The sequence below is a fragment of the Falco peregrinus genome, chromosome 14 (genome assembly GCF_023634155.1).
Source record: "Falco peregrinus isolate bFalPer1 chromosome 14, bFalPer1.pri, whole genome shotgun sequence".
In the NCBI taxonomy this organism is placed as follows: domain Eukaryota; kingdom Metazoa; phylum Chordata; class Aves; order Falconiformes; family Falconidae; genus Falco; species Falco peregrinus.
Window position 1 is genome coordinate 22692188 of NC_073734.1, and position 22877 is coordinate 22715064.

Genomic DNA, 22877 nt, shown 5'->3' on the forward strand with positions numbered 1-22877 from the left:
CCGAGGTCAGAGCCAGTGATCGTGCTGATCGTTCCTGCATCCCGTATTGCGTTACAGTGATCCGAGCTGCCCTGCACTGGGGACCTCCTAACTAGGGCAGCAGCCTGCGCCTGCGGCAGGACAGTTGGGTGACCGTGTTTTAAATAGCCGGCTGTCTTGCCCAAGAGGGATGAGCCGATTGCCTGCCCCGTGTAGGACCAGAAAGGGAAGCGGTTTTTCACAAGGGATGCTTAGAAAATAGCCTACACTCTGCCCCCGAACGATCTCAAAGCAGGGGATCTCCGTAGGGGAGGTGGCAGCGTGAACCACCACCACGACCACCAGGTCCTCAGGGCGAGGCTGTGGGGTGCTAATCCAAGTTGTCATTCAGTTCTCCGTATCGAGGGTGGCAAATATGAATTGTTCCAAAACACTCAGCTGTGAGAGTCAACAGATACCAGCTTTGCTATGTGGGGGATTCACCCATGCATCGTAACCTTGACCGACAGCATGTGACAGGACCAGGGAAAGAAAGTCTCCTCCCAGGCCATCTGCATGTCACGCTCCACCTGTGGTGGTGACGTGAGATGCTAAATGCTTTCACCACTGTTCCCATCGCTGCATGTGAGGTTACCTCGGTGGGATAACTGGCTGTTTAAAACCAGAGGCCACTCTGCTACGTTTTTCTGTCCCCTACAAGTCCTGTGGTGTCCTCTCCACGCCGCCCAGTGGGAATCTCCTACAGCCATGATGACCAGAGCAGGTCAGGCTGGGAGGCCTCGAGCGACTCCTCGCTCTGCTCAGTTCTGATCGAGCAGGTTTGGTGTTTTTATTCAGACTTCTGGCTGCTGCTGAGAGCTGATGTCAACGCTCCACAGCCAGGGCTCCACGTCAGGCCCCCCCTTTTCTGTCCTTCGGGGCTCCTCCACCTCCTTTGGTTCCCCCCCCTGAACCGACCAGCCCCCAGTCTGTGTGTTTGCAGAACAAGCTCCCGACACCCCGCTGGCACTCGCCAGGAACAGTGGAAAATCATGCACCCAGAACAGAAACGAGGATTTGAAGTTTACCAGAAAGACAAAAAAAAAAAATAGAATTGTGTTTTTTTGATTTTATTGTGCTAGTGAGTCCTTGTAGTCAAGGCTGATGTGTTTTAAACAAACATGCTTACGGGTGTGGCAGAACTGACTGTACAAGTCTAAACTCAGGTACCTTTTATAATGCAATTAACGTACAAACTTACTGCTTCGACTTTTTGCTGTAGTGAAGGACAGGAGATGTCAGAGCACGTCTGTTGTCAGCTTTCACTTCTTAAATGAAGGGAAGGGTACCCTCTTTGTAAAAAGAGCCATCTGTTACCTATCATCTGGATTGAAATTATTATTTCAGTGAAATAGTCTGGGGAACCCCTCTGGTTGTTCAGCGTTCCCGTGGTTTGGCCACACTTCTCTCTTTGAGCACAGGACTCCATCCAAACACCTCTTGGCCGGACCGCTCTAGTTGAGAGGTCCCCAGAGCATTACGATCCACGGCAAGTCCCACGATTGCCCAAGCCTCAGCTTTACAGGACCCCGAGGGATCTGTCAGACAGTTGCAGACTGAAATCAACCCCCTCGATCTGTGAAAGACAGGTATTTGTGGGCAGCCCAGCAGCCAGCGTGTCGCCGCTGCTGACTGACAGCTCCTGAGGTTGCGCTGAGCTGCTTGGAACTGGGGGGCACTTAGGGGGTGGAGGGCGCTTCTAGCAGAAAGGGTTTCAAGCTGGAACCAAGCCTGGAGGCTCCAGGGAAGAACGTCTGACTTGCAGGGCTCTGAAGCAAGCTGCAAGGGTCGAGCAAGCTCCCCACGAGAGAGTGGCGAAGTGGGGAGTAAGAAAAGGGAGCGTGAATTTAGTTGCTATTCTCGGCTGGATCCTGCCTTCTGCCAGAGCCTGGAAAGCTGCACGGATCCGCTGTCCAGGAAGAGTTTCCTTTGTTGTCCCTGGGGACCAAGCTCTGAGGGCCAGGACAAAACCTGGATCCTCTGCTACGCAGCTCGGAGACAGAGGTTTTGCTCTGGCGTGGGAAGGAAAACGTCTCACGGCATTTCTGCCTTCGGCCGAACGGACGTGCCCTTCCGCTCCGTACGGGCACCTGCATGACAGAGCCTGGCTCAGCGAAGCAGGACCTACCAAAACATGGATTTACGGAGCCTGTCTGGGGGGGAAAGCAGTGCAAGCAGCTCCCGTGAACTTTCTGTGAAGGAAGCAGAACAGCTTTTGTTTTCCAGCCCAATTTTTTCTGGTTGCGTTCCTTTCTTGGAAGCACTGCTGACAGTTCTGCTTGATCTCACAGCTACGCCGCAGCAGGCTGGAGAGGGGGGAGCGGAGGGGAATCCCGAGCCAGGCAGCATGCGTGCACAGGCAGCGTGGCCCTGCTCCACAACTGGCACCACCACCGGCCTGGAAAGCTGGCTGGGCAGGTGAAAGCACTATTTATTTAAGATTATTTACCCTGCAGGTGAATTTCCACATCTCGGTCTCACTGGAAGGGAAGGGGCTGGTGAAATAAGTACAGGAACCACCTTTCCCACCTGGGATGCAGCCACGCAGCACTGCGGTCCCCGCGGTGGCTGGCCGAGCCGTGGGGCCGATCACAGCCCAGCATCTCTGGGGCAAACAGCTGGGCTGGCCCTGGGGTGGGCTCGGGGCCAAGTCGGAGGGGCTCGGCTTGGGGAAGAGAGGCTAACTGCCAGCCGGGAGTGAAGAGGTGGTTCAACAGGGGTTGTGAACGTGTAAAGTTACCGCTGATGACGAAGCGCGGAGTTTGGGATGTTGTATTGGGTAAGTCTCCAGATCTGAGCTGTGCTTTTATAGCCCACTGAGCCTTCTGCCAGGGAGGCAAATTTTAACCAGAGGACAAGCAAAGGGCAGGGTGAAATCGTTCCTTTAATGGCAAAGAAATAGAAAACCAGGAGAGCGGTGCTTTTTTATGAGATCAGACACAGTTTCAGGCCTAAAACATTCATTCCTTTTGAGAGCCAGCCCAGCGGAGCAAACCTCATTTGCAACTTGGCATGAATACCCGAGTTATCCAGTATTACCGTAACTCCGAGTCAGCAGCGGTCTCAGAGGCATAGGTAGCTTTCAAACCTAATAAAACCAACCGATAGATCTTTCAGCTGAAAAAGCCACGGAATTTGTACATCGGAAAAAAATTCCCTGGTGTTTTTCTGGGGTAATAAATTGACTTTGCAGTTTAAACGCAAACTGAATGACAAGGTGGTGGGATGCTGAATGTGGGCACCCCAGTGGCTGCAGTGCTGGGAGCACGGTGAGCTGTGCTGGATTCAGCCCATCCCTCGCAGGGCATCCTGCTGGGGGACCAAAGGAGACACAGGGGCTGCACGGCCTCATCCAGCCGGGAGGAAAGTGGTACGTGTGGTGTGCATTGTGACATGGAGGAGGGCGAGAGGTTTGCCTTCCCAAGCTGCAACGGTGGCTGCAAAGATGATGAACAAAGTTAATTTGAGTTGACTTGAGTTAGCCGGAGAACAAAGTTTGAGTTGCACAAAGTTAATTTAGCGGTGTTGTTTCCAAGCGAATTTGAACCAGTGTGAAGTTTATGCCATGCAAATCACTTGTGCTGTGCAGCTGAGTTTTCTTTTTCTTCTCCTTTCTTTTTTTTTTTTTTTAAATCTGGTCACTGGGATGCCAGTGCTGGATTTACTGTGTTACCGAACCGCAGCCTGGGAAAAGCAGCAGCGGCAGCAGATGCTGACATGTCGTGGCTCGGGGCGAGAGGGATTTCGCAGCCGACGCTTCTGGACAGCTTTGTGGGTGGCATGTGCTGTGGGCTCGCTCCCAGGAGGGTGGTGGGTGGCAGCCCCCCGGGTACGTGTGGGTGCCTGCGTGAGTCTGGGGGCCGTGTGGGTGGGACAGGTTCGGTGGGGTCTGACCCTGCATGTGGAAAATGCAAGGAAAGGGAAAGTGGAAATACGGGGTATCCACTCCCCAGCAGTTTTCCTGCAGCTGGTTGGGAAGGACAGTGTTGGCATGGCCGGAGGGGTGAGAGCCTGTCTTGCACGTTGCGGTGGAAGCACCGATCCCAAGCTCAGATGTTGCAAACAAAGTTTTTCCTGAGCCCTTTCCAGCACCTGTTTGCCAAACCCCTTTTCACAGGGGTGGCTGGAGCAGCTTTCCTGTAAATGCTGCTCTTGTCACAGCATCTCTGGCAGCTACCCAGGAAATTAAGGCAATTAATGAGCAATAAGACACATGAGCAGTGAGAGGGAAGGGTGGCATTTCAGATGAATGAATCCCACATGATTGACGCTGCCTGAAGTAACCTATTTGCAAAAACATACCTCACCCCCCGTATTGTGCTTTGATGAGGTTTAAGCAGAAGAGCTCCCAGGAGCGTGACTAAGGGGCAGCATTTTTGCTGGCTGGGGTACAGCTCAGATGGCCTCAGGCAGCACGTTGTGACAGCAACCTCTGTGATAGATAATTTGATCTGATTGACCTGACCAAATGTGTCACAGAAAGAAGGTTTGCTCCCCTGAAAACTAAGTATTCAAAATCCTCCCTCTGTTTTACACAGAGGTGGAAGTAAGACCTCTGGAAATTTTTCATTATAAACAGAGGCAGAAACTAGTGTGTGATCGTGGATTTGTAGCAGCGCCTCAGGCGCAGCGCTCTGACATCGCGGTGAAGGCTGTAGCCTCTGGGATTGTGGGGTGATTTCTGGTTCTCTTTTTGGCTAGCACTTCCAGCTCAAGGCTGAGAGACATTTCCAGGGTTGTATTTCACTAAAACTGGTCGCTTCCCCTGCGTAATTCTGGTTTGGGTGAACTGTTTGATGTTTACAAGAAGCAAAAAAAATTCCCAGGCGATGCCGAGGTCTGCAGCAGCCACTGGTACCATCTTACAGTGAAGGGGGCTGTCACCCTGAGGTTGATATATGTGAGTTCACATTTCTGAAACATAAATATTTCTATAAATATTTTTCAGGAAGATGGAGAAGCAAGTGTCTGAGAAAAACAATAAGTTATATAAACAAGTGTTATCTACCTGATGTTACGCTCCAAATACCTCATCTACTGAGTAATCTGGATATGACATAACAGGGGAGCTGGCCCAGAGCTGGCCAAGTGAAATGTTCTCACCCTGCAACAATGGAAAGCAAATCAAAGGGAGATGGAAGTGCCTGTTCCCAGGCTGCCTGTCCCCTGTGACCTTCCTCACGCTCTGTTTCATCCATTTCCAACAAGCTTTTTTTCCCCCTTCCTTTAAGGAGTGTAATGGATACCCCTCCGTCCGTGTGCTGGGAAACAGCTCGCTGCAGAGGAAGCAACGCAGCTCTGCTGGAGCAAATCCCTGTTTGCAAGTGGAGCGTGTGCTGCTTTCCCAGCATTAGGTGAAGGGCTTTGAAAGCAATCCCACAGCTGAAATAATAAAGTCTTACTTTAGCTGAATATCATTATGGATGACCCATCTTTCCTCCTCTCCTTGCATGAGCAGTCCCAATAGTCTCTGAATACTGTACTGATAAGGGAAGCAGGAATGCATGGGATGAAAGTGCTTATTCTGGTAATGAGCCCCACATTCTCACTCTTTCCGAGGCTAGAAGGTCCCCACAGCCCCTGCTTAATGAGAGAACTAATCCATTTTCCATATGGAAATACAATTTCAATATTCTTCCGATTCCCTAATACTCAGATTTTTCAGGATGATGCACGCAGGTGCCTGGGTGCTTTTCACCAGGCTTCATGCCCTCTCCTGGCCCTGCTCCACCATTCCCAAGCCAACAGCCCAGTGTTCTCCAGCCTGCTGGTTCTTCAGGACTGAACCATGCCTGCTCCTCTCCGGAGCAGTTGTTGGGAGACCCACATCTGCCAGCTGCAATCAAAGTCTTTGTGTAAATTATGTTTGCAATGGGCCATTCAGGTGTGCCCTGTAACGCTATAAATGACTCTGGATTATTTTTTTTTTTACAGGTTTGAAGCTAATGGCTAGAAATGCTTCACAGCCATAAAGAATATGTAGCAGGGCAGGAGCGTTGCACTGAGAATGCATCTGCTGGAGGAGGAATGGTTTTCAAGTCTGTAACAGGCTTCTGGGGTCACTTGTCATAATCCTGGAGGCAAAGGTGAAGCAATAAATCTGCTGTGACTCACATTGTCCATCTGGTAAAGAAACCCTCAGAAACATTACTGCAAGGCATCAGATTTATTCTGGAGACAGCAGGTGAGGCGTGTTGGGGCAATCCCTCTAAAATTGCCCAGAAACAAAGGGATCCCAAATGAGGATCTGAAACAACCCATGGATGCAACCCATAGGCATGGTTTTCTCTGCCAGGAAGAAAACCAGCAATTCAGGTTATTTATCTCATTGCAATTTAAGATGTCTGTGTTTCTGCACTCATGGATGCAAGCATTATTCTGCTATTTAATATAGCCACTCTTCAGAAACCTGAAGTGACACCTGAAGAAAACTGCTGGTAGACCTGTCAGCTGGGAGCCTTGCATCCTGGTACCCGACGTCCCATCCACTGCTCGTGCTTCCTGGCTGCCCATCATGAGAAATGGGATTCTACCATGCGAGGGTCGGTGTTGAGGAATCTGAGAAAGAAACCTCTCCTTTTGAGACAGAGCTTGCTTCAATGAACTGAGACAACCTGGGTGGCCCAGGAGTCCTTTGCAGTTATAAATATAGCATGGTTTCATTTAATAGCCCTATTTCTGCCATGTTCACGGGAAAAGTCATGTGGTAAATAATTAGCTTCGTAATTCCTAGAAATTGGGAACGAATGCTCCATTGGAAAGGCATTACAATAGGTCTTTTACCATTAAAATTTGTGGTTTGCTTGGATCTTTTTTCTGTGCTCTTCCAGAAGTTACAAAGTTGGAGTTGCCTGGGATTTAATTGCCACCCTGTGTCTTGCAGTGGGAAATCAGTAGCAGACAGAGAAAGGATAAACCCCTCCAGATATCTATTGCCTGTGCTGGAAGAGGGGGTTTCTCTGGAAATCTGTGCTTGGGAGCCCCCAAAAGATGCTGCTGTCTGCTGGGCGGAGGGCTCTGCATGTTGGCCTGGCAGCAGGAGCAGACAGCCCAGGCTTTGCCAGCGATGCTCAGGGTGTTTGCACAGAAAAAAGGTGGAGGTCTTCCCCATCACGGTCTTTTGGATATCGTGTTATGTCATTATCTGGGTTTGGACTGCACAGACACGTTCTCACAGAGGTGGTTAGCTGTCTTGCCTATCCCGAAGCACCGATCTGGACTTGCACAGGGCGGTAAAACTGTCGGGACAGGTTTTGCCAGGAAAGAGTTTCAGGCTTCCAAAGGTGTGAGTCAAACCCCAACTAAGAGGATAAAACCTGTGTGCATGCGCCTTGGGATGCAGTTGGCAGTGGGATGATCAGAGCTGGGATCTTCCCCTTCAGTAAAGAGATGGGGGTTGGAATGGGGGAGGATGGGTGGGTGCCTGCGGTGCTGGGCTGTCACACAGAGGCTTTGTGCAAGCAGGGCAGCACCGAGATGGGAGTAGCCAACTCATTAAAAAGTGATTAAAAAACCCTAAAGTTATTCATAAAATTGCACCAATTTTGTGAATAGCTACGGGGTTTTTAAAACTTTCAAGGAGAGAGGGGAAGACAACTCAAAAAATATCTATGCATTCAATTAAAACCGCTTTCAACCAATATTTTCTTTAGGAAACACTATCATTTTATGCTGCAAGGTCTGGTCAAAACCAGGCTTCCAACCCTCCCTGCAGTGTCCGTGCATCCATCCCACAGCAGCGCAGCTCCCTCTCCCGACTGCAAAGCTCACCAGTACCGAGAGGATGCTGCAGCAGGCTCGCTGCGAGGCAGGCTCAGTTTTGCAGAGTAAATGTCCTTTAAAGCATGAAGGGACGCATCGCTGCCTGTGGGGATGGGCTAGACTAAGACATCCCAAACCCATAATTATTTCAGGTTCCCTGTTGAGCTGCGTGGCCCGGTGGGACCTTCCCTACCTCCAGCCATTCTCACCAACTCTCATTTAATGAAAATCTCTATTTTACAGAGTGAAGGCTGCTAAGGGGTGGGCGGTGGGCAGGGGCACCTGCGGGCAGCACCTGGATGTGATGATTTTCCGACCTCGGCTGCAGGTGCCGCAGGGCCCGGCCAGGCGGCTGCTGCCATCGTGTGTCCCAGTGCTCCGCTGGGTGCTCCGCAAACACACTGTGTGCCTAAACCACCGGGCGCTCTGACCTTTTAGCCCTGTGAGATTGTTTTGAAGTCTTCCTCAACTGTGGGTAGCTTAGATTATCCTCAGGAATATGGTGTTTCTGCTTGTACAAGGGCTTGACAAGCCCTGTTTGTGTCACCCAAGCAGCTTTAGCTTGGCTACAAAGAGTTTGGATGGGGGTATCTCCTTTGAAAACAAGATTGGGTTTTTGTGCTGCAAACCGTGTGGTCAGCTCTATCCCCAGAGCAGCATTCTGCCAGGGTGCTGGAGCTGTGCTGGACTTTGAGAAGTTCCCAGGACAGAGGAATAGAAAGGTGGGCACTGTGCGCAGATGAAGACACGGATCTCACACTCTCATCAGCTGTGCCGCATTGCCTGCTGTACCCCACGAACTGCGCGGGGTGTGTTGAACCCGGCTGGGGAAGTGGCCCAAATCTGCCCAAACTGGACCTGCCAGAGGAGCTGTGTTTCAGGCAAGGGGGCACGGGCTGCTGGGGAGCGAAACACATGTCAGAGCCTGGCAGGGACCCTCCTGACGGGATCCTGTCCTCGGGAATACAGCTGGAGCTGGGTCTGTGGGGACTTTTTATTGCTGCAAGAAGATAAACCACCGGAAAAACCACACTTTGTGGTAACCCAGTGCCTCCTTGCAGCCTCAGCATCAGGCACTAGATGTCCTTGCATGCCGTGCCACTGGCATGCACCTCTCCGGTGCCCGCAGGCTGCAGCTGTGACATTTCATGAGGGTGACACCTTGGGATGGAGGTGGCTCTTTTCCAGCTCTGGCCTTGTGGGATGGAGGGGACTTTGGTCGTGGTGGTGGGGGAAAGGCACTTGCTGCTCTGCTCATCTTCACACTCCCCTGGGGATGCTGGCTCAGGAGCTGCCTCGCCTGGGGGGTCATTTTCCGTGAGATCCCAGCGAGCGCTCGCCCGTGTGCATCCCGGCACCTGCAGCTCAAAGTCACTTTCATGGTGATCCTGTCAAATTACATCGAGTGGCCCTTTGTTGTGGGAAATCAATAGCTGCCTTGCAGGCCTGTTGATGTCTCAGTGAAACCCATTAAATTATATGAGTTTGATCCCAAAGTGGCAAACACAGCAGCGTTTTAAAATAGCTCCACAGCCAGGAAACCCAATATCACACCCATAAAGTAATTTTTTTGTGTGTCCAGCAGTGAGCAGGACTGGAGAAACAGAAGATGTTACTCATCCAAACCCTTGGTGAATAATTACTGGAGCGGTGTGAAATATAAATAATTTCCCCACTTCTGTCACTTTGAGGACAGCGAATAAGGACAAATAAAATGCTGTGGGGAAAATGAATGTGCCTGGTGCTTAAGCAGTGAGGAGCAGCCTTGAGTGTGCTACTAAATTGATGGTCTGACATGAAAGACCAGCTCACTCCTGGAACTTGTAGTGAGCACCCTTTGGGGAGCACCCGACGGACCTCTTCTCCTTGCTGCCAGTGCTTGCTGCTGTGCCATCTGCTTACCTTGAACTTCATTTACTGAGCGTGCTTGTGGCAGTGATCCCTCACCCCTGGGGATCCCACCTAGGCGCGCAGCCGCCTGTGTAGATAGATAGACCAGCAAACACTGGAGCTATGTGAAATTTGGTCCCGGGTGTCCCCAGGTTGGCTGAGGGCAGGTCACAGCCAGCTGGCAGCTGCTGGAGCAGTGCCCCAGTGTCAGCACAGCCTGCCAGGCTTTCTGGCATTTTCACATCCAACTCTTCCTCTGGCCACCCGCCGAGAGGCTCGGGGGGGGGGGGGGGTGCTCCCACCCTGGGGCTCCAGCGTGGTGCTGGGGTTGTGTGAAGCCAGCCTGGCTTGTGGGTGCAGCCTCTCTCGGCACAGGTTTCGTGCCAAAATCGCTCCTGTTCTGCAGTTTCGGCCTGGCTTTGAGGACAGGGAGCAATGCTGCAGGCAAAGGGATGCTCAAGCAAGTTTTATGCCCTTCTGAATAACCTCCACGTGTTCCCAGTTTTGGCCACAGGTTAAATATGTTCAGAATATGGAAGGTTTCTATTTTATTTCTCTGCACTGAGCATCCCCTTAAACAGCTCTCAGCCAGCATCCTGCCCGTGCCCTGCGACTCTGCCCGGGCTCTTGCCAGAGGGGCTTTGCCATCGTGCCTACATGGTGTACCCCAGAGGGAGTCCTTCTTACATTTAAAGCTGTCAGATTTTAGCCTCCGGTCAGTAATTAACAGTATTTATTGTCAGTAACAAACTGGGGAAACCTTTCCTCCCAAAATTTGTCCAGAAGTGGTATCTGCTGGGCAAAGGTCAGGAAATATATGACTTTAGAAATTAATTATGAAGGGCCTGAGCAATGGGAAAAAGGCCAGTCCCTCCCTCTCCACTTTTGCTATGAAGAAGCTTGACTGCTCTAATTTCAATACATTTGCAGACACATTTTGTCCATTAAAGTGATGTAATTTGACAGTTTCATGTTGCAATTGCAGAGGTCAATTATAAAGAGGCAATAATTTATTTAGGTGCAATAACTCAAAAAAAAATTTTAATTGATGGTCATTCCTGCACACAGGCTTATAAATCTGAAAGTCCACAGTTCCCTGTTTCTGTGCTCTTTATGCTGTTACATATGATCTGACATGAGGTGTACCAGGCACAGGAAACAAAGGGTAATTTTGAAAGGTCATCAGAAATGGATTAGCTTATTCCAAGGGTTCTTAAAAGTTCTGACTTAAATTGCATGTTGAAGGGGAAAATATTTTGGTCTGCTTTATGTGAACACTATTACAAATAATAAACCTGCTAGAAAAATGTTACAGCATCTCTTCCCTACAACTACACTCTCACAGGCTCTACCTGTGAGTGGCCTGTAACTTTAAACCAAGGGTGTGTTGGTTTTGGGGTTAAATGCTCATTTTATCAATTGCCAAAACGACAGGGCTGGGTAATGCCTTCTTATCACCCAAACAAGCAGGCTAAAAAATACCCAAACAAAACCATCTGCCCCCTGAATTTCTTTATCAGCCATCAGCAGAGGGGTTTTACCTGCTGTTTGCCTGCATCCCTGCACCTCACAATAACAACAATTCAATACTCTTTGGTTTCTAAGGTTTCCACTCAACAGCGGCAGCTTCCCTGGGGAGGGAAAGCCATGCCTGGGGCTGGTGTGGAGCCCTCAGCACAAATGTCCTGAATTTCACAGGATACCCACAGCCCCAGCCGGGAGCTGGGCTGCTGCTGGGAGCTTGGAAGAAGCCACACAGCTCCCAGCCCTTCTCCGGGACGAGCTTGGGTACGTCTTGGAAGGTGAGTCTCTTTATGATTTGGTGCTTTAATATATTTTTAAAGATTTATTTGATGTTTGTTTCTTATGGTGGTAATTCCTCGTAGTGCTCTGGTGAACATCTCAGAGCTGTGGGGAAGTCTGGGCATGTGGGGGCTGTGATCTCCTAATGCTGCAGGAGTTTTGTTTGATGGTCAGGTTAGTCCAGCTAATTCCCCTTGATGAGTTTCCCAGATATCCATGGGTTGCCTTTAGGATTATGACCAGGAAAAACCTGAACTCTCACACTGTGCCCGGTCTACATTTGTAGCAACGAGTGCAGTGGGGGGGCTGAGTACTCAGAAAAGCCCTTCTGCTCACCCGCTTTCACGCGGGGGGTCTCCCACCTGGGCTGAGCCCACTCCCCCCGTGGCTGCCGGCTGGCCCTGGAGCAGGAGGGGGTGCCTGGCTGCAAGCAGGGTGCTTTAAAAGAGGGGAAGGTTTTGCTCACTAACGTAACTGTAGTTGGAAGAGGCTCTGGAGGTATTTAAAGTCCAAGTCTGCATTTTGTCTCAAAGCAAGAGCCAGCATAGCACTCTAAGATCAATGTGACATGAAACGGGATGTTCGAAGCCTCCTGCTTGCCTCAGCCTGGATCAGAAACTTGTGACCCCAGTGACTGGGCTGGACTCGGTGTTTGATTAGCTGTGTTCCCCAAACCACGAGCTCTGGACCCCTCAAAGTGCAGAGGGGGAGGGGGTTTGTTGAATTCTTAGGAGTTAACTTACAGCTCACCTGTACATGGTTTTCCTGGCTCGTCTTCAGACCAGTGTGTTACCTTGGTGCTGTGGGCAGTGTGGCGTTTTCAAACCTGGCGTATAAGTTTGGTATGAAATCACCTGGTGATTACATGTTGCATTACAATAAACATAAATTAGTGCAGGGACTAAAGCAGCCGTTCCAGCCCCCTGGGCTGTGCCAGCAAGGTCATTGTCACTCTACTAATTCCCATCTCTGTAACGGGGTCGTCATTCCTTCCTCCTGCCATCAAACCATTAGATTAACCTCAATCCCTCAGTCATTAGTAAATATTAGTAAGTCATATGTGACATTTTGCACCAACTGAGGCTGCAGGTCCTGCCTGTTGGAAGTTTTTAATTAAATACAACTCCCCGCTGTGCGCCGAGGGGCAAGGGGGAGCAGGCAGAATTCAAAGGGGAGATGAAAGCCGCTGGCTCTGCCTGCCACGCTGGGCTGCAGGCAGGACTTCTGCTCTGTCTCGGACCTTTCTTTCAGAGGAGCCCTTGGGTTCTTCAGGTGGCCTCTCATTTGAAATTACAGCACATGGGTTGAGCTCCTGCTTCAACAGCCTTTCCAGAAACTGCTGGAAAATATTGGGCATAGCACGTGGCTGAGCCTTCTATGAAAGCCTGCGGAGCAAACATCGCCACTGATGGGGGTAAACCAACGCTTTGTGCCGAGCACCACACGCATCAGGGAGGGAAAAGCACTGGGCCAAGATCAAGACTTGAAACTGGCGTGGCAATAGCCTTTTCTTGAGATCTCCGAGTTTCTGAACCTGGAGCTGGGGGTGTGGGACAATATGTCTGATCTCTCCCAGCCTTCAACAACCTTCTCATCCTTACTGGAGCCTTCGACTGCAGTGGTCTGGGACCACGTGTGTGTGCCCTGGCTAGGGCAGCAGTGGGGAAGCTCACTACTGAATGTCAAGGAGGCGAAAGTGGAGCTGCAGCTGCTGCCTTTCCTTCTGCAGCATGCCCTGACAGCCGTTGGGCAGCGTTTGAGCTCTGCAAAGCAGCGTGGAAAGCAAAATGCTCCTGGATCAGCAGCAGAGGCAGTGGGCTGCTCTGCGTATGGGCTCTGCTGCTGTGGGACGCTGTGTGGCCTGTCTGCTCTGAGTTTATCCAGACCTGCAATTAATGCTCATTGCTTTCACCGGGATGAACTTTGCCTGGATTTAACTTTTTGTCTCCTTTCCATTCTCTCCTATTTCTTCCTATGCCACTCGGCATCTGCATGATGCGCATGCATAAAGCTTGCCAGGCAGCTGGTGGCTGCTGGTGGTCCTGCTCTCTCCACCTTTAACAAAGGAGCAAGAAGTGTGCTGGATGCCAGGGAGCCACAGCTCAAGCGGCAGACAGGTGTTCTAGAGCAGGCAAAACCCTGTTGTTTCCACGTGGCCATCACTTGTTTGGTTTCTTCTTCTGGCCCTGGCTGATGGCTTCTTGCCAGGGACCTGGGCAGTGCCGTGACCAGTAGCACGTGGTGGCAGGGGAGGCTGGCAAAGCCCCAGTGCCCGGGCTGCAGTCGTGTTTATTTGCTCAGTACAGACAGTGCCCCTTCTCCCTGGGCAGGCAGGAGGGGATGAGTTCTGGCACACAGAGCCCAACCTGACATCGGTGCCTCTGTCCTCCCCTTGGCTGGGGGGTGATGGGTGGGCTGGGACCAGCCTGAGCACATGCCTTGGGGGTTCCTGTGTTTTCTCACCTGGCTCAGGTAAGTAGAACTGCCTTTCCCCTTTTTTTCCTTGCTTTTTCCATTTTCAGCCTCGTGGAAACTTGGGAATAACTAAGCCCCTAGCAACACAGCCCAGTATGAATGAGGGCCTTCTTCCAAATGTCTGAGTGGCTGAAACTTTTTCTATCTAGACCCATTTAGGAGGAAAAATGAGTATTTAAATGCCACAGAGCTGTTTTTGACATTTACATGAACTGATTTTGACAGAAATAGAGAAATAGTCGCAAACTTCCAAGTCAAGTAATGAATCTCAATGGCACATGGAAAGAAAAATTCAGAAAACCTTCTTTATAAATTTCTTCAGTAAATAGTTTAAATAATGAGCATATAATAATACTAAAATGTGTGTGGCTAATACAGTCTGAACCAGTCGTTTAGCAGAGGGACGTCTAAAGGAGAAAGAAGCGTATAAATAACCTGAGGATTGTGAAAATACAAAAAAGTGCAATAATTTGGGCCATGAGGGGTGCGGGCTGTTTGGCACCAGCAGTTGGTGTGTAGGGATGCCATCCTAAGCTCATGGCAAGGATGATAAGACGTGTCTTGCCTTCGATTAGCTTTGCTGTGAGCTGTGAGTGGGGACTGAGTGATGACCGGGTTGTACACCAGCCTGCTCTGAGCATCCCTGTAAACGAACACAGAACTGTTCAAGCGTTCCACACAGCTCCCATGAGCCAACATCAACCCCCTGAAGTTCCTCTGTTTTCCCCCATTAATTTTGCATTGCTGGAGAAGAAGGAAACCCAGAAAGGTGAGAGCTTGGTGAAAGAGGGGCTCAGCCCACGGGTGTTCTGGCCTACTGCAACACACCTCTGTGCCCCAGCTACTGAAAAGCCTTTCAAGAGCCTCCAGCCATTATCCACATACTCCAGCAGAGAGAACTGGGCTCCCACTCACTTTTCTTTGAGCAGCAGCGAGAGAAAAATGCACGTTCCCCCACCTGCCACCTCAAACAGCAAGGTTTCACCCTAATTTACCTGAATAAAGATGGGTGGTTAGAAGAGGCGGCTAAATAGTATCTCCAGGAAGGCTTTCCTGGGGGGTCTTGGTGCACTGCCAAGTTTTTTCTGTTTAAAGAAATAATTTTTTATCTTTTTTTTTTTTTTTTCTCTCTTAAAGCGGTAGCGGGTCAGGGCTGTTGGTCATGCTGTTCCTCCTTTGGAGGTCAGGCACAGGGCTCAGCGTGGGAGGTGTGTAACGCTTGCACAGGGGTGCTGGGCTTGCTGGCTCCTGCATCAGAGATGTTCAGATCTGGGGATGTGGCCCTGGTGGGGTACAAAGTCCCCTGGAGCTGCCTGCGAGAGGGTCTGGCTGCTGTGGCTGGGTGGGGGGAAAGGCTGTTGGGAGCCTTTGGCCACTCTAGTGCTCTGGGCACCCCCAGAGGGGCTGGGCTGAGCTCTTGCCTTTCTGGGTGTGAACTCAAAATGCGAGCATCTCCTCAAGTGTGTGTGGGGGAGATGAAATGATCTAGTGGTGTTTTGGCCAGAAGATGTATTGCTCCTACTGCAAGCCTAGATCTTCACCTGTGCAGGTGTGCACAGGAATATCGCAAAGGGATATCCTCATAATACACAGTCACAGGATTAGAAATATTTGTCCAGCTGAGCACTGTGGGTTGCTCTGTAGCTGTGAATGCTGCAATACTCCAGCTGGATTTTCATCCTATAGGGATGGCTATTCATCCTACAGGGACTTCTTGGAGTATGAGTAGGGCGTCAGAGGCAAGTTTTATTTACTAGCAAGAAATTTGCTCTCTGCTGTCCTTACAAAGAGCTGCTAGAATGGGTGGGGTGGGGTGGGTGGGTGGGCTGCAGAGGTGAGAGGACATGCAACAGGAATACTCTCTTTAGATAAAAAATGCCCAAAAGGCTGCTTTGTGTTGGAGCAGGGCAGGAGGGGCTGTGTGGGGGTGGGAGCAGGCAGGCAGCACCCAGCGGGGCCCCTCGGGGGTGACCTTCCCCCCCCCCCCCCCCCCAAAATCCGCCCCCCTCCCCTCCCCCCCCCCCCAGTTGCTCTTCGGGCAGGAGCCGCGCGGGTCCCCCCCGCCGTGTGGCGGTGGGAGGAGGCGGAGGAGGAGGCGGAGGAGGAGGAGGGAGCCCCCAGCTCCGGCATGAGGCCGGGCTGAGCGATGTGCGAGCAGGCAGCGCGGTACTGCCGGGCCGGCGTGCAGAGGCTGCTGCTGCGCAAGCCGCCGCCGGCGCTCCGCGGGCTGGACGGGCTGCTGCGCTGGGTGGTGGCCAGGATGAGCGACAAGGCTGTCGCCGAGCGGGAGCTGCTCACCCCGGGCGTAGCCGCCGCCGCCGAGCAGAGGAAGGGCACCTCCGTCATCCTCGATGTGAGTGGGTCCCGCACCCCCGGGGCCGCACCGCCGGTCCCGCACCCCGGGACGTGGGTGACACCGCGGCTCCTGTCCCCATCCCTGCTCGCACGGGTCCTGCTCGCCATCGGGGCTGTTCCTCGGGTCCTGCACGGGTTGTACTGCGGGGTCCTGCCACCACCGACCGGGTCGGCATAGGGGTGCAGCCTGGAGCTGTACCCCCTCGCGTGGGGTTTGCACCCGCGGGCTGGGTGGGCGTGGGGCGCAGCCGGGTCCTGCATCCCTTTGTCCCATCCAGCCAGCTCGGGACCGGCGTTATTCCCGGGTCCGGCGTCTCCCGGAGCGGGTGGGCAAGAGGCTGCACCCCGGCTCCCGCAACCCCATGCTGCATGCCCCGCCGTTCCTGCACCCCCGACCGGCTTTGGCACCAGGGTTGTTCCTCGGTTCCTGCATCCCTGGCCGGTCGGGGATGGGGTGCAGACCAGGTTCTGCACCTCCCGCGCTGTCTAGGGGTAGGAGTGCCCAAATCCGGCAACCCCTTTCCAGATCCTGTGCCCTGGGCTGGCTGGGCAGGGGGTCGCAGCCCGGGTCCTGGCACCTGCTTGTCTGGATCTTGCACCTCCTGGACTGGCGGCGGGCTAGGGGCGCAGCCGGGCTCCTGCATTCCCCTGCCCTGCACACCCTGGGACCGTTGGGAATAAGATGCACTTAAGTTCTGCATTTCCCGGACCAACTGGGAAAAGGGGTGCAGTCTGCATCCTGTACCCCCTTTCTGGGCCCCTGCACCCCCAAAGTGGCTGGGCATGAGGGTGCAGCCCGAGTCTTGCGTATTTTTTTCTAACTGGTTGGGCATGGAGATGCAGCCTGTATCCTTTATCTCCTTGCCAGAATCCCGCATCCTCTGGAGTGGCTGGACATGAGGGTGCACCCCAGGTCCTGCAGCCCCTTTCCTAGGTCCTGCAGCCTCTGGACCGGCTGGGGTTGGAATGCACTCTTGATCCCTAATCAATTAGCTTGACTGGATGGGGATGCAGGACTCCAGGTCCTGCAACCCCCCATGGGTCTTGCACCGTGGGCTGCCCCAGGTTAGCTGGTCATAGGGGTACACCTGGCGTCCGCCATTCACCCCAGATCCTGGACCCCAGTCCCTGCAGGGCTGCAGCTGGGAGGGTCTGTGCAGGGGGAGCTGGGCAGCATGGTCCTGAGTGCCTGCGAGTGTGTGGGACCCAGGGCTCCCTTACCCAGGTTTGGGGAGGCAGGCAGGGCTGTGCTTAGTGCCACTGCTGCGGTATTTATAGGCTTCCTGATTAGGGAACTAACGAGGCTATTTGCACTTAAAATGAATTGGCAGAATGGGGTGGAATCAACTGGAGTGCAAACGGTGTAATTGGTGTAATTACAGTCTTTCCACGGCATCTAGTAATTAAACACATAGATCCTCAGCTTTGCTATCTCCTAGCTTTATTAAAAAAAAAGTAGTGAATGCAAAAATAAACTATTGAGACACTGGCTGTAGTAAAGGATAATTCACACTCTCCTCCAGCCTCCTTGGAGTTAGGCAGTAGTAACTCTTCCACGCAAGTCCTTGCATTTTCTAAATGATTTGTTGGATCTTCTACCACGTCCCTGGCAGGCATGGCTTGGCAGATCCGAAACTCATTACGTCTGAGCACCCTGGGCTGACAGGGATTTTGGTTCCCTGAATGAACCAGTGCCACTGGGTCTACCAAGGTGCCCAAAGCAGCCTGGAGAGCAGAGGGCTGGGATGGATGGTCCTGCCCGGTGAAACGGGCCAGCAGCTGGGCAGCTGCAGGCTGTAGGAAATGCTGCTTCACAGGGAAACTGAAAAGGTAAATGCATCTAATACCCTTAAGTCTGTTAAGTTAACTTGTTTGGGTTTTCAGTTTGTGGGTTTTTGGCTTTCTTTTTCTTACCTGCCCTGAAATACCAAAATTTTACAATAATGTGGAATCTAGGCTTCAGAGCATAAATTCAATTGGGAAGCAACATTAAGTTTATACAAGAGGTTCCTGAGTTAGGACTTTTCCCACCAAAATGGTATCTTATCTGTTCAGTTTTACCATCTTTAAATGGATTTTTTTCCTGCTTTGAGGTTTGAGCTGAGAAAATCAGCCATGAACTTTCAGAATGTCTTTAACCGGTAGGAAATACTACAGAGCTGGGCGTGCAGATCCTTTTTCCCTTTCACAAGGGGACTGGGTGCCCTTTCTCACCTGCTGAAAGTAGAAATGGATGCTGGAAATGTAAGATTTAAGGGTTTGGAGGGTTTTTTTCCTACTCCCTTAGAACTTGCTTCTCTCCCTTTTTTTTCCAGTTACAACAGAAACATAAACTGAAACTGTGACTTCACTGTAACGGGCTCTTCAAGTGCACCATGAGACCCTCCCTGCCTTTTCAAACAAAGAGTTTAAACATGGGAACATGCATTTAGGTTAATTTTCACACATTAGCAGAAAAGTACCAAGGATCCCACCGAATCCTCAGGGATGAGAACACGTTTCCCAATTACTTCATTCACGTTTTTGCATTATGTGGATGTGCTGGGGAAGCAGCGAGTCCCAGCCACGGAGCAGTGTAACTTCTCTGTGGGTGGCGATGAAGTAAAAGACCTGTAAGATTTTATATTTAACTTACACGTTCACATGAGCTGGTGTGCTCTGTAGGCAGTTCATCGGGGGCTGGAGAAGGAGGGTTAAGCTTGGCTTAATTCATTTGGCTATGAATTAGGTAAGATGGCTCTGACGCTAATGGTACCTTAGTCACTTTTTCTTCCTCTTCTGTTCTTCCATTCCTTTGACTCAGCCATCCCTGATGAGCTTGTTCTGACTCCTCCAGACCGTGAGTGTGGCTGGTGGGTCAGCACAAAGTTCCCTACACCCTTTCCACCAAAGAAACAGAACTGTGGTGGTGTGGGGCAAACCTGAGGGCTGAGGAAGAACAAAATACAACAAAGGGGTTGGATGTCTTCTGCCATCAACCTGGCTGCTGCCACGTGGAGGATGAATCTTACCTTTGGGCTTGTTTCAGTATTTTTCTTCTATTTTTCCCACGTCCTTTCAGGTAAAGGATTAAAAAAGGTTGAATAATGTTTACTAGTTCAGCTCAAAATCATAGGTTTCCAAGTGTGAAAAAAGAGCAGATTAACTAAACCCTGGTAGCAAACTAATGAAGAAGATATTCAAGTCCTACACATTGCCTAAAATAGGCAGCAAGTAAAACTAGGGGGTGACAGATGCTCTTCAGTGGTGGTAGCAGATCAAGCGGAGGTGATATGTCACTCTAGGAGCCTGGAAGATACCACTTTGCATTTAATGGTAAGGTCTTAAAACATCTGTTAAATCAGCATAAGGGGCTGGGGTTGAGCCAAGAGTCTGTACCCGTCCTGAGGTTGCCCTTGGGTGTCTCTCTGTGGGTCTGGGTTGCTCACGGCTGCTCCGTCTGCAAGAGCCAGAACCTCAGGACTGGCAGCGTGTGTAATCTGCCGTAGATAACTAATGCCTATCCGGAGTTTATGATGTGAGATTGTGGTAACGCTATGTTCTCTCTGCCTTCTGGGCTGTTTGAAGATGCCCTGAGCTCCTCTCTGCATCAACGAGGGCAAAACTGCTTTATTAAAAAGAAGTTGAAGCTGTCACAGTGCTGCTCAAATCCGTGTGTGGGGATGGTGGCATTTTCAGTCCAGAACCAATCCTCAAATGTCACAAGACCTCTGACAAGGAGACTATGGTGTGTGTGTGGGGGGTAAGTGTATATCAGATGTATTTGCTGAGTGTGAATGAACCCACACGCAGTATAGAGCTGAAGCGGAGGCTCCCGAGGTATGGGAAATGTCTAGACAGGTATCGCTCTGCCTGGGAGCACTTCAGTGCTGACTTACCGACTGTCCTCATTCATCGCTCCCTGCCTTTGTGTCACTGTCAAAAACCTGTGTTGACAGCAGGCGTGTGAACTCCAGTGCACGTCAGACCTGCTCAGCCACGGCGGCTGCAGGCAGAGATGCTCCATCTCCTTTACACCAGGGAGAGCCCATTGAAAGGGAACATCTCCTACTTGGCATCTAAAATAAGGGTCAGCCTCGGCTAGGGGTGAGCATCCTCGTGGCGGAGCTGTGTGCTCCAAGGGGCACTGCCATCCCCGCCTCCCTTCTGGCTTTGCCAGTGGTGACTACCTGCGTGGCTTTTTGGCTTTGTTTTAAACGCTTCTGAAGAAAGCAGCGCCATTCATTTCAGATCAGATGAAGCTTTTTGTTTGGTTTGCTCTGTCTTTTGCTGAAAACTAATTTTGACCCTTATTTGCCTCTTTCCTTCTTTGACAGGATCAGAAAGATCAATTCAAATCCAGCTCTTCTGTTAGTGACTCCTCTTGCACCCTCTCTTACATGGCCACTTTTTCAGCCCCATAGGATTGAGTCAGGTGTTTAGATAGAAAATACAGAGAATTGTGCCAAGGGTGCATTTCCAAATGTAAATCTAAGAAGTGGCACAGTTTTCCAACTTTGTCAATAATGCAATTTCCAGTGCAGTCCTTATTAGCAAAGCTATTGCAGCCACAGGAATCCCTTCCCAATCCCCTTCTGCTTTGACCTTTTTCCTTCCGTGGGTTGGGTTTTTTTGTTGGTTTTTTTTTTCCCCTTTTCTTTTTTTTAAGGTTGATTCACCCCTTGTGTTTTTGTTTACCTTCTTACTTCTCTGAGTGAACCGGGAAGGCAATTCTCCTCTTCTTTCCTCCTCCCTATGTGAAATCCATGACTCGAAGTCGTCCCCTCAAGCCATGCAGGCAGGGCACGGCTGGGCTCTGTGTGTTCAGGGATTGCTCACTGCAAGGTACATGATTGCACAGAAGACTTCATCCTCCCTCTTCTCATCAGGGCGTTGGTAGTGGGTGCTCAAAATGAAGTTACACCCAGGGCCAGTGTTTATGGAACAGTAATTTTTAGTACTGTGTAGGTGGGGACATCAAATGGAACTCTTACCTGTCTCACACAACTTTTATTTAGGACAGCTAGGTAAAGTCTGAGGAGAAGGGAAGAGTGAAAAGAGGCTGGGACATGGTGTTAACTCCCTTCTCTTGGGGAGAAAAGGGGGGGGGGGGGGGGGGGAAGAGGATATCTGCTTCGGAGTGGGAAAAATGCCAGAAGACCTAGAGCTCTGGAGCAGCCTTGTTTTGGGAGGTGGAGGGACAGTATTTCCACACCAATGGTGTATTTCTTAGCAAAACACCAAAATCCAGCTTTTCCCCATGCATGGGGAAAGTTCATTAGCCTGATGATGCCTAAAGATGTAGTCCAAAGTGGCAAAGCTTCAGCTCATTATTTTCTGGCATTATTACTGGAAAAAGCAACACAGAGAGGCTATAGGAGAGGAAATCTCTTCCGGTACCTGGAGTTAGAGAGATGAAGTCCATACATGATATAAAACCTTGTCTTGGCTCTAGATGAGGTCTTGAGACTTGTAGGGAGAGGAACAGAAAAAAAGAACAGGAATGCAGGAACTTAGTGAGCAGATTAATTGGGTTTTTAGGTGTATCTGGATGCTTTCACATCCATAGGCTTTCCTCAACACAGGAGACTTAGGGTTTTTTTGTCCTCCATTCTGCACCAAGATGACGATGGAAAACAAAATTCTTGCTCAGTTACACTCTATTTTAAATCAACATCGTATTAACCTGCTGAAGGGATAATAAACTCTCTAAGCCCTGTAATAATTCTTAGACTTGTTAGGGGAGTACTTGTGTGAATTTAATAAAAGTGCTGAGAAAACCTCCATTAAGCAGCCCCTAGTGTCGCATATTCTCATCCAGAAGCTTTGAGAAGGCAGAACTGAATGTTTAAATTTGAAACCGTCATTTGTTTCGAGTTTATTATTACCACTAGTGTTTTGAATTGCTTACTTCTGGCAGCCAAATAGCTGTAGTAGCCATTTGAGACGACAGCAAAAATGTACATTTAAAAAAAAAGCTATTAGAAATCTTGAGAGAGGTTCCTCGCTCTAAATAAAACAGAGTTTATATTCATCTCAGCACCTGGTAAATGGAAAAAGTGCGCTGCAGACAGTGAGCTGCATGCATTGCCTGCGAAACTCCTATAAAATGGGTTAATTTGGCCCATATTGTGGGCGTCCTGTGGGCTCACCATGTGACTTCGCCTGTGCTTCAGGAGACTTGCTTAATAGTTTTAAAGCATAGCTGATGGGGGAGACGGTTGCTGTAGTAGTTTTTGGACTGGATAATTTCTCATTTACCGTCTAAAAGCGGCGCGTTGCCCTACCAGTTGGAGAACTGGGGGTGATGGAGCGGAAAGAGCATCCCTGGTCAGGCTGCGCGGTGCTGCGGGCTCCTGCCTCACGAAGCTCTCGGCCACTGGGGACAGTCCTTGGTTGGGCTGGAGGCGCGGGAAGCCAATCTCTGCCGAAGGCCTGGCAGGACAGGGTGTTTCTCCATCAATGTTTCATCACCTCCGCTCTCGCTGATCTCCAGGGCTGCTGCCTTGACTAAGTTGAAGCGGCTTTGCTGCTGAGAGCGAATAGCAGCGATGGAGTTACTGCATTCCTGCAGAGAGCGGCAGCGGGGTGGACCA

General features: G+C 50.7%; 2 protein-coding genes across 5 annotated transcripts in view; one reads left to right on the plus strand and one right to left on the minus strand.

The window, feature by feature from the left end:
• PRMT7 (protein arginine methyltransferase 7) overlaps positions 1–20812 on the minus strand; it is a 165435-nt gene extending 144623 nt beyond the window's left edge. Inside the window, exon 1 of the mRNA XM_055818950.1 lies at positions 20809–20812. The gene's annotated coding sequence lies outside the window, so the exon portion shown is untranslated. The remainder of the gene's footprint in view (positions 1–20808) is intronic.
• Positions 11145–22877, plus strand: part of NECAB2 (N-terminal EF-hand calcium binding protein 2) — an 88057-nt gene continuing 76324 nt past the window's right edge. Inside the window, exon 1 of one of the 4 annotated variants that reach the window (XM_013296035.3) lies at positions 11145–11471. Coding sequence is in view for 2 of the 4 variants with exons in the window: in XM_055818966.1 (XP_055674941.1) it covers positions 16094–16300 (207 nt within the window). In the remaining 2 variants the exon portion in view is untranslated. Of the gene's footprint in view, positions 11472–12729; positions 13945–16076; positions 16301–22877 lie in introns of those variants that run through there. The other 3 variants (XM_013296034.3, XM_055818966.1, XM_027781079.2) reach the window with 3 other exon arrangements.